This window comes from Sceloporus undulatus, chromosome 2, assembly GCF_019175285.1.
Source record: "Sceloporus undulatus isolate JIND9_A2432 ecotype Alabama chromosome 2, SceUnd_v1.1, whole genome shotgun sequence".
NCBI classification, from domain to species: domain Eukaryota; kingdom Metazoa; phylum Chordata; class Lepidosauria; order Squamata; family Phrynosomatidae; genus Sceloporus; species Sceloporus undulatus.
In genome coordinates this window covers 116947373-116957298 of record NC_056523.1, presented here as the reverse complement: position 1 = coordinate 116957298, position 9926 = coordinate 116947373, and the positions used below count along the sequence as shown (strand labels likewise).

The following is a 9926-nucleotide window of genomic DNA, read 5'->3' as shown; positions in this document are numbered from 1 at the left end:
AATGTATCTTAGAAGCAAATTATTTTGTCAGCATGTTTCAGTCTTTGAATAATATCTTCCTGATCTTTCTTGTAGTTTTTGGATCATAGGTAGTATTTCATGTACATATATAACATGTAATTCCTTTTGTAGTTGTGTAAAGGTAATTGTTTGAGGTGCTAATTTTTACATGAAAAATGGAGAGCAAGGGGACTAGTCCATGATCTTCCTTAACTTTGATTAGCTCATTTTTGAACAATTAGGTAATGTTAGAACGCAGTGCTAAAGTTCTTTCCACTCTTTTGTACCCATCCTTCTTTCTTTTTTTAATTAATTTTAAGTCATTAAGTAGGGACAAACTTGTTTTTTAATCTCTGTATAAATGATGACGACATAACAATGAAGACAACTATTTTTATGACAATAACAGCAATTGTGGCACATTGGAAAGGATTCGTTGTAATCATTTTTTCTGAATAAGTTCCTCCCACAGACATACACATACACACAAGAGGGTCTACATAAACTATTTTGATAACTGCCACTGCTTATACATTCGCTTATATATGATACTGGATTTATTAATATTTATTTATTGCATAACTTGGTTTCCCATTTAACTACATTCAGCAGAAATCTAACACTGAAGGCAAGATTCATCACTTAATTTGAACTATTCACATGACATACTGTTTCAAGAAATACAACAACTGAGCCCTATTGGTGTGGGTATGGGTGTTACACTCATAGAGTACATATAGATGAGCTTGGTAGATCCAGTAGTATGTTTTTGAGTTAGGATGTTGATTGTGTTACACTAAATGCTTGGGTGGTGCACAGGGTGGGTGGAAAGGTGAAAAGAACGGGGGGGGGATGTTTATTGAACATGCCAGTTAATGTTTGTGAGGACGTTGGGGCTGATGAAGAGGTGGGCTCTAAAATGTATGTATTTTATTTTATTTAGATTTCCACTACTCAACTTTCTGCGACTTGAAAGAAGACAGACTGGCTGGCAGCAGCTGGCTGAAACAAAGAACTCGCTAATACGTTAGGTTTATCCTTGCTTCTTCCCTGTGTTCCCTTTAACTATATCCACAGCCTTGTTAGCTGTGTGTTTCCAGTTGTTGATTCATCCAAGTAAATTAGTATGACATGTTCATTGTGTGTGTGTAAGTGTGTGTTGTAAATCAGTGTTTTCTGTTTATTATTGCTTCTTTCTTGAAATGGATTAATTTATGGATAGCATTGAAATCCCACTGTAAAGATGTAGGTTGAAAGTGTGGGAGGTTTGGGAAGTGCTACTAAAACTACAGAAATTTTCCAGTGTTTCAAATGAAAGTATGAAAAATGATTAGTTCCATTTATCCACCTTAAATAATATAGTCATTGATTCTGTTGCCAATCTTTAGAGGATCAAAATACAGCATTTTTTTCTGTATTTCCCCGTACTCCACACTTTGAATTCCTAGGACCATAACCTGTTTCTCTATAGTGTAAACCTTTCAGATTTTTTAAAACAATGTGTATATGAAATTTAGTATGACAAAGGATAATTTTTTATTTGTCTGTGGGACAACAGCCATTACAAAACATTCTGACAAAACCATGTATCTCGTGGAACATGTCATGTACTGCGTGGCAAAATTACAATTGCATTAGGCACTGGATGAAAAAAGGTTAAATAAAAAACAAATAAGCAGAAGGTTATTGCATAAAATATTGAACCAAACAATAATAATGATGCTTATAACAAGGATCCCCTTGCAATCTACTGCTAGTCAACCATAATTTTAGTATGTTGATTTCTCAGGAAAGCCAAAGAAATTGGTAGTAGCTTGATTCATTTACTCAGAAAATATTTCAAGAATTTAATCCTGTTTGTTGCCTTTGAGTAAGAAAGTTTCAAAGGCATCTTCAAAAGAGCTGTTTAAATTATTCCAGTAACAAAAATGACCCGGTCTCAGGTACTGGTTATCATCTAAATGATTTTGGGTTACCTTTTGGAGCCTGAAACCTTTGCCTGTAAAATGCCTTGAGGTTAAGAAAAAGAAAGAACACAATAACAGAAATAAGTAAAAATTTTGTGACTTTTTTTTTGGCGGGGTATGCTCAATTTTGGACAAACAGTTTCCTAGGGCTAGTGAACTTAGATCTTACGTGTTTCACTGTTGAAGGGGTGAAGAGCTGATCTCAAATTATTTTGTTGCGGCTATGGTCCAAAACACACTGCAGAAATAATCCAGTTTGAGCCACTTTAACAGTCTTGGCTCAGTGCTAGGAAATCCTGGGAACTGTAGTTTTTATGGCACCAGACCTCTCTGAAGGAAAAGCTCACAAAACTAAAATTCCCAGGTTCCTAGAACTGAGCCACCCGTGGGTTGCCATAATTGTCCACTTTTACCAGGGACAAAATGTGGAACCAATTCAAGACCAACTGTAGGACAACTGCAGGACAAAAATCGGCCCAAGTGTAGGACATTGAAGAAGAAAAGGGGGACCTTAAATGTCCTACCTTTTGCGCTGAGTTTTGTCCTGCAGTTGCTCTTAGGTTTGGTCTTGAATTTGTCCTACATTTTGTCCCTGGTAAAAGTGGACACATTATGGCACAACCCACCTATGTCACACCTGAGAGATGTGTCTTAACTGGTGCACGGCATACTCTCAACTGACCTGATTTAGCAAGGATAGTCGGATAATATGTTTCTCATTTTTTCAGTTGCTTTGGAAGGTCCCAGTTTTTTTCTCTTCCTCTTTTGTCCTCAGTTTTAATTGCTGAAGCTTCAGTCCAAAGGCAAAACTAATTTGCCACACTGTTAACTCAACAGGAGGGAGAGGAGGGAGAGGAACGGATAGGGTCTTGCCCTTCCTGGTAGGCTCAGGCAAAAGCAAATATAGCAGCTCCTCCCAGCTTGGGTGTTTTCCTAATTACCACTTTGCCATCTTGACCAGAATGACATTCCTTGACCATGCATGGCCCTGCTTCATCTGTGAATACTGGAGCATATGCTATAGCCAATCATGAGAAAGATAAGAAGACCCTTTGCTGGATGAAACAAAGGCTTGCAGAAACCAACAGTGCAGCAGCAAACAGATAATTACATGCAGAACATAGGGATAAGGGAAACTTCCCATTTCCATTCCCCCTTGCTGTGTAATCATGACCTTGAATATACATTCCCACAAGAATGAATTTAAATGCTCAAAGGACAAACAAACTGGTAAATCCTTAAAAAACCAAACAACACCCAAATCCAACAATGAATACATCGTCTCTCCACATTTGCTGGGATAAGGGGCAGAGGACCCCCGTGAATGTGGAAAAAACCGCAGATAACAAAATACTGTTTTTACCTGAGAAACACATCTCTAGCAATCTCTAGGTCCTCAGTGCAACTCTGGGGCCACATTTGCCAGACATTGACCTTAGAATTGTGCTGGAGGAGCTACAGTTTTACCCCCACAAAACCACAAATATACAGATAGAACCATGCATTAAAGTAGTTTCAGACTGCTATAACTTTGTAGTGCAGATACCTCGAGGAACATGCTATGGTCCTAGGATTGTTTTCATGGCATGCTAATAGCACCAGGGTGGGCAAAGTTGCCTGTGGTTTGATTCAATCCAGGGCCATTTTTGTGCTCCCTGCTCCCTTGGCCAAAAATCATTTTCAATTTTTTTCAACCCTCCCCCTCCAGGGCACACTTTTGTGCACTCAAGCAGCTGTGGGGCAGTTCTACCATGTTGTGGTGTCCCGGAGGGTAAAATCAATTTTTGCAAATATTCCTAAAACAAAAACAAAAATGTTTTTGCTCCAAATGCTTCAAAACGTCTGCTGGCGGACCCTGGTGCATTTACACTTGTAAATGCCTCGGGCCAGTTTATTGCGTTTTGATCAGTGCTTCTAAACAAAGCATTGTGAAAATGCCACATACCCCCTAGAACATTTGGAATTTCAATAGGGGCTATGCTGTCTGCTGACCTTCCATAGTTGTGTGGCCTAGTGTGCCATTTTGAATGCAGATAGAATGTTCTTTCCTATGGCATGTTCTTGCCTTTGCTTGAAAGGGACCTAGACGTATGCATCTATGTGCCTTCAAGTGGCCTTGGGGCTTATGGCAACCCCATGAATTCCATAGGGTTTTCTTAGGCAAGCAGTACTCAGAGGTGGTTTTGCCAGTTCCTTCCTCTGAATTATAGCATTTCCTTGAAATAAGCCATCTGATCATATTCATTTCAGTTCTCCCATCCCAAGTACTAAACCAGGGCTCATCTGCTTAGCTTATCCAAGATAACTAGTCCTTTCCCCAGTGTGTGTAGGAAGTTAATGGCCACATGGGAATGTTCAAACATTCAATTCGTGCAGTGTAAGGATTGTAGCACCTTTTTTCTTCCACAGAAAAGTATTTCATGGTGTTCTGTTTCTTACAGTCTTAGGTATTTGCATATATAGCATCATCAAAGTATGATTTGATATTACTATGAGAAACTTGCTCCCATTGCCCATTTTGGTAGGATAATGTTCAATGGATGTTTAACAAGACTTAGTGGATTTAGCAAAAAACCATGGTTGTCTTAGTTATCTACGTGCTAAGAGTAATTTCTCTTGAAATGTTTTGCTTCTATTTTGAATTCAAGCCGGTGCATAGGAAAATTTAGTGGGGGCGCTGAGTTCTCTGTTGGGTTCTGGTTGCAAAGAACTTGAGGAAACGGCTTGTTACTGATCTATTTCAACACATTATTCTAATCTAAATAGAATCACAATCATTTGCGATGGGAAAAATAATTAACTGTGATGATAAGCACCAAAAGTTTTCCTGTAGAATTTGTTTTTTCTGCAACTGGAACATGTTGCATATTCATCTATTTCAAAGATAAGCTTTTACAGAGGAATAGTTAATTACTTATGTGAACCATGGCTGCTATCTACTATCAGTGTAGTAATGTAAAGGCTGAGTATTGTCCAACCGAATAACAATATACAATATAAAACGACACAGGTTGACAAGAGCTGGGCTATTTAGTATCAACTTTTGTACTAGTAATCCACTGAAAGAATTATAACCAGATCATGCATTTTGGTACTGCCAAAAGACAGATGGCACCAGTCTTTGTCATCTGTCTGAGGATGCATCTATATAATGGCTGCAGTATTTTTCCATAACGCATGGAATGACCTATTCTTTCACAGAAGTTAAAGGCTTGAGTCTTAAATGTGCTTTCCACAAATGGGTGGTATCTTACTCTTCATGGAAGGTTTTAGATCCAGTGGAAAATCCATCTGTTGGAGGTTACAAAGGCAATTTCCAGTTATTTCCCCTGCCCTCTGCAGGCTCCCTACATTCTGGAGGGTCTCCCAACTGTATGGAACAAATTTTCAGGAGATACAAGGGACAGCAGGCGAAAGGGGATGAGAGAAACGTGCCTCCCACTCTTGATGATAGGAGTATCTTCTCATGGGATGGTCTTACCATTGCCAGCACAAGAAAAACTCAGGACCCAAATCAATTATTCCAAATCATAATTGCTGTGCTGCTTCACTGTTATCCCTGCTGATATGCTGACATTTTAAATGTGCAGAGCAGCAAGAAAGAGCTTGATCTAAATTTCTCACATTGAATAAAGAGTTCTATGACAATTGTGCTAGCCTTCAATATAATGTGGGAATGGGAGAAACCAACACTGCCTTCTGTCAGCTGCCCATATGGGTGTTCACGGTGGAGAGAGGACTCTTCCTCCACCCCAGAACCTTAAATGTATTTAACTTACACAGATGAACATCCAGTGATTCACGATGACATTTAGAGGAATATCTGAGGCCACTCAGACTCAGCTGCCCATTTAAGGATACCATAGCATCATCACCACAAGCAATCACATCAGTTCTTTTAGTCCCATTTTATATGGGTGTGTTTTTTTAAAGTCTTATGAATTTTTCACCAAAATGCTTTCCCATCCCTGTGGGTTCTCCTATTTGAAATACATATATTGTTTTGTTGTGTGAGATTGCTTTAAAAATGCTGTGCAGATTTTGTTTGTATTCCAGTAAGAATTTTGCACCTAGAGATTGTCTTTTTATAAATTTCACACATGCTTTAAATGGCACAGAACTGCCTGTCTTACAGACACACCACCTGTACATTCCCCACTCCCTTCACTGAGGTCTTGCTCCTAGCCAGAAAGGAAAGCTTTTCTGTCATACTGATGACTTCCAAGGTCTGGAAATTAAAGCTGCTTTGAATATTTCACAATTTTTTTAAACAACAACAATATCTGAATTCCTGAAGATATTGTGAAAACCAGTTAAAATGTTCCAATAAGATACCATAAAAGCAAATTAAAAGGTTAATATTAATTAAGCCTTAGTTTAACGCCAGTAGGGATGAGCTTCTATAAAAGCTATTTGGAGAGCGAGTGTATAGCATAGAAAGCCCCCTTATTCAAATCTTTCTCAGCCATAAAGTCGGTAGGTGGTCTTCAATATGCCAGTATCTCTCAGCCTCATCTCTGCATCTGTGTTATAGAGATAATTATAGTGGACTGATGTGAAAAATAACACAGAGAAGTAGTGCTTTGAACATACTAAAAGGGCAGCATGGGCACTAGTTGTTATGCATACTTTGTTCAGGAGCTCAAATTATTCATGTGCTGAGGAGCAGTGAGGATGAGTTCACTGGCCCCAGGACCCCACATTACTGCCCTCCATGCATGGAATGCAAATGTCTCTCACAGCAGAGAAGCTTCTCTGCACCTCTGGGGGAAAATCAAGAATCCAAATCCTGTGGGCTCCCTGCCGCAAGGAGAGAAGGCTCCCTGCTGCAGACATTGAACTCTACGTCATGGAAAGCAATGAGGATGGTGGCTCAAGATGTGTAGCAAAGTTTACATTCTCTATCTCTCACCGCATGAGTACCTCCACAGGGTTCATACATGGTTAATTATGTTTGCTATTTGAACCACTCACTACACAGAGGACTTTTCAATTCTAATCTCAGTTATTTCTGCACTTCTGCAACCAGTGAAGCTGAAAACTGTTGTAATACCCAAAATTACTTGCTGTACTTTTTGGAAGTCATTGAACTGTTGAATCAGGTTCTCCCCTATCCCTGTCTAACATTGTGTGCCTCATTGGACTGTCCCCTTTATTCTGTGTTAACCTGGTGATTCACAGACTGTTTATCAGACCTTAGGCTGTAAATGGCCTTACAGCCTGCAGGTCATTTGCACTTGAACAGAAACACTGACAGATGTGTTAAAAATTAGGTCCTTTTTTCTCCATCCCAAAACTGAAATGGAATAATTCTACCTCTTCACATTAACCTTTATTACCATTCTTCTCTCATCCCCTACCTTCCTTTATCTTCTTCTATTGACATATAGAATACTACTACAGTAGGATAGGGACCCATCCTTTTTTCTATATAAAATGCCACACACTACTGTTTGACATATTGAGATGCTGAGTTTGTTTACTTGCTTGCTTGTTAGTATATCCCTATTTTGACCAGAGTATACATAGAATATACATGGATCCACACACATGTAATACATCCATGCAATCCTTAAATCAGCTGCAAGAGAAAGATGAGGATCAAATATAGTGACAAGTCACCCCTATTGTGGAGATTTGAACATGGGTGTTCCCAATCATAACTTGAAACTCTTAAAAACTATACCACAAGGATAATAACAGTGATATGAAGATAACATATTATTCCATTATATTCTACAGTAGAAGAAGGAAAAAGTTTGTGATCCATCTGCTTAGAATGGGATGGACAACTTGGGGCCTTTCATGTGATGGTGAACTGCAATTCCTCTTATCCATAGTCAGTGACACTAATGGTGAAGGAAGAAAAAGGGCAGTCATACTCCAACATTACTTGGAAGGCCATACATTTCCACCCCTGTGTATGAAGAAGAAAAATATTGTCACATTGACATTGGAGTGAATATTCACATGGGGTTAAATTGATTAAGAAATTTTGACAGATGCAGAAACTGGAATCCAGGAATTATGAACTTTTCCTATAAATTGGACTGTAGCCTCCATCATCCATTGGTCATGCAGGTTAAATTGGTTATTTAGTGACATCTAGAACACTACAGTCTCCTCATCTCTACTGTAATGATAGTACCAGAGAGTTTCATGCCACTTGCATATTGTATATACTCATGTATAGTCGACATCGACAATTTATCCATGAGTCATCACAAGGATTTTGAGATGAGCCATGGATAAATTGAGGGTAAAATTTGGGTTTCAGTACCTTTCCTCCCTATCTGCAGCTCAGCTGTGCCTCTAGGAGACAGCCAAGCTGGGGAAGAAACTTTGGAGGTAAGTGCTCACTCTTCCTACTCCTTTGCAGCCCGGCTGTCACTTCAGGAGACACCCGGATTGTAGAAGAGGAAGGGAGCCCCAAGCCTTTCCCCAGCCTGGTTGTCCCTTTAGGAGACAGCCAGGCTGGGGAAGAGGACCCAGGATCCTGCCTACTACTGTATTAATCTGTTTATAAATTGACTCAGGTTTTTTAGGTCAGTGCACGAGTATATACAGTGCTTGCTCTGAATGCTGTTGTGTGTAGTCGTAGGGGGCAGACATTATTTCCTTATGTGTATTTTTTCATTGTATTTTTGTACAAATTGAAGCCAACTTATAGATGGTGGGGTATATACAAGGATACCAATTAGTAGGGGAAAGACAGACATTCACGATAGCATGAATTAGATAACGATATCATGAAATGATAGATTGGCAGAACATGTGATCAGCCAAGCTTGACAGAACTTCTCAGGAAGCCTGGAAGCACCCTCTCTTTTATTGCACATCCAGAAAGAAATGGGGAGTCGAACTCTCAAAAACATGGCAGCTAAAAGACATGGCTGGTGAACTGTATTATACAAACCGTCTCTGATGCATTTCTTATTTGGTCTCCATAGTGCACAATAGCATTGCCCATCACTACATTTTGAGCTTTCGAGTTTCCTCACCACTGGCCATTTTAACTGGCAGAAATTATAATCTAAAACATTTGGGTAGTACCTGTTTAACTAAATCTGATGTAAAAGAAAAATATTCTTTTAATGCAGATGCTGTAGACCACTCATCATCACCCAGTGCCACTGGCCATGGATTTCTCATGTGCATTTCAGAATCACATTCTGCAGAACTCTCAATAACCACCTTGTGCCTGCCATATTTTCTGTGACATTTCTTGCCAGTACTATCGATTAAAAAAGGAAAAAAAGCTTCAAAGGGAAAATGTGGACTTCATCCACTCTCTGTGTTGCAACTCTGGAGTAACCAAATTGAAAAATTACATGCCTAAAAGTATGGAGGCGTAGCTGTGCTGACCATAAAATGTGTTGAGGTAACCACTGTGGCAATCTCTCCCTCTCCCTCTCCCTCTCTCTTTCTCTCTCTCTCTCTCTTTTGCGCCTTTCTGGACCAACCAGAAAGTGCTAATCATACTAGCTTTTGGAGAACACTATTTTCTTCATCAAGCAACGTGTTTGCCTGATGTGATCCATGTTTAGCTGACACAGACAGAAGCAATCTGCTGTTTCTGTAGCCACATCGTATGCCTACATTTGTTTGCCTTTTATAATGTGTTTGTTCTGATTTCTTGTTTCAAAAATTCTTCTTTTTAATATTACTAATAAAAAGGGGGAGAAATCATGCAGCAGAGAAAAGCATTGGTCGCCCACCTCACCGGGCAGACCATTTTGCTGCTAGACGCGGCTGGACTACAAGTCCCAGAGTGCTCTGGGGCTTGCCCGGCTCCCTATTGGTGCGTGGGGGCGGAAGGGGCAGCTCTTCTGCTCCGCGACCCTCTGGGAGCCGGTCTCGTTGGTGCGGGGCTTCCGGTCCTCCAAGGCTGCCCATTAGTGGGCTGGGCCTTGGAGGCGGGGCCCCGCACAGCACGCAGGGAGGGAGGGGCCTAGGCCT

At 40.0% G+C, this 9926-nt stretch overlaps 1 protein-coding gene across 1 annotated transcript in view; it reads left to right on the top strand.

Moving 5' to 3' along the window:
- The first annotated feature begins 710 nt into the window (after window positions 1–710).
- Window positions 711–9926, top strand: part of LOC121920390 (teneurin-2-like) — a 307628-nt gene continuing 298412 nt past the window's right edge. The window contains exons 1-2 of the mRNA XM_042447524.1: window positions 711–730; window positions 944–1026. Of these exons, the coding sequence (XP_042303458.1) occupies window positions 711–730; window positions 944–1026 (103 nt within the window). The remainder of the gene's footprint in view (window positions 731–943; window positions 1027–9926) is intronic.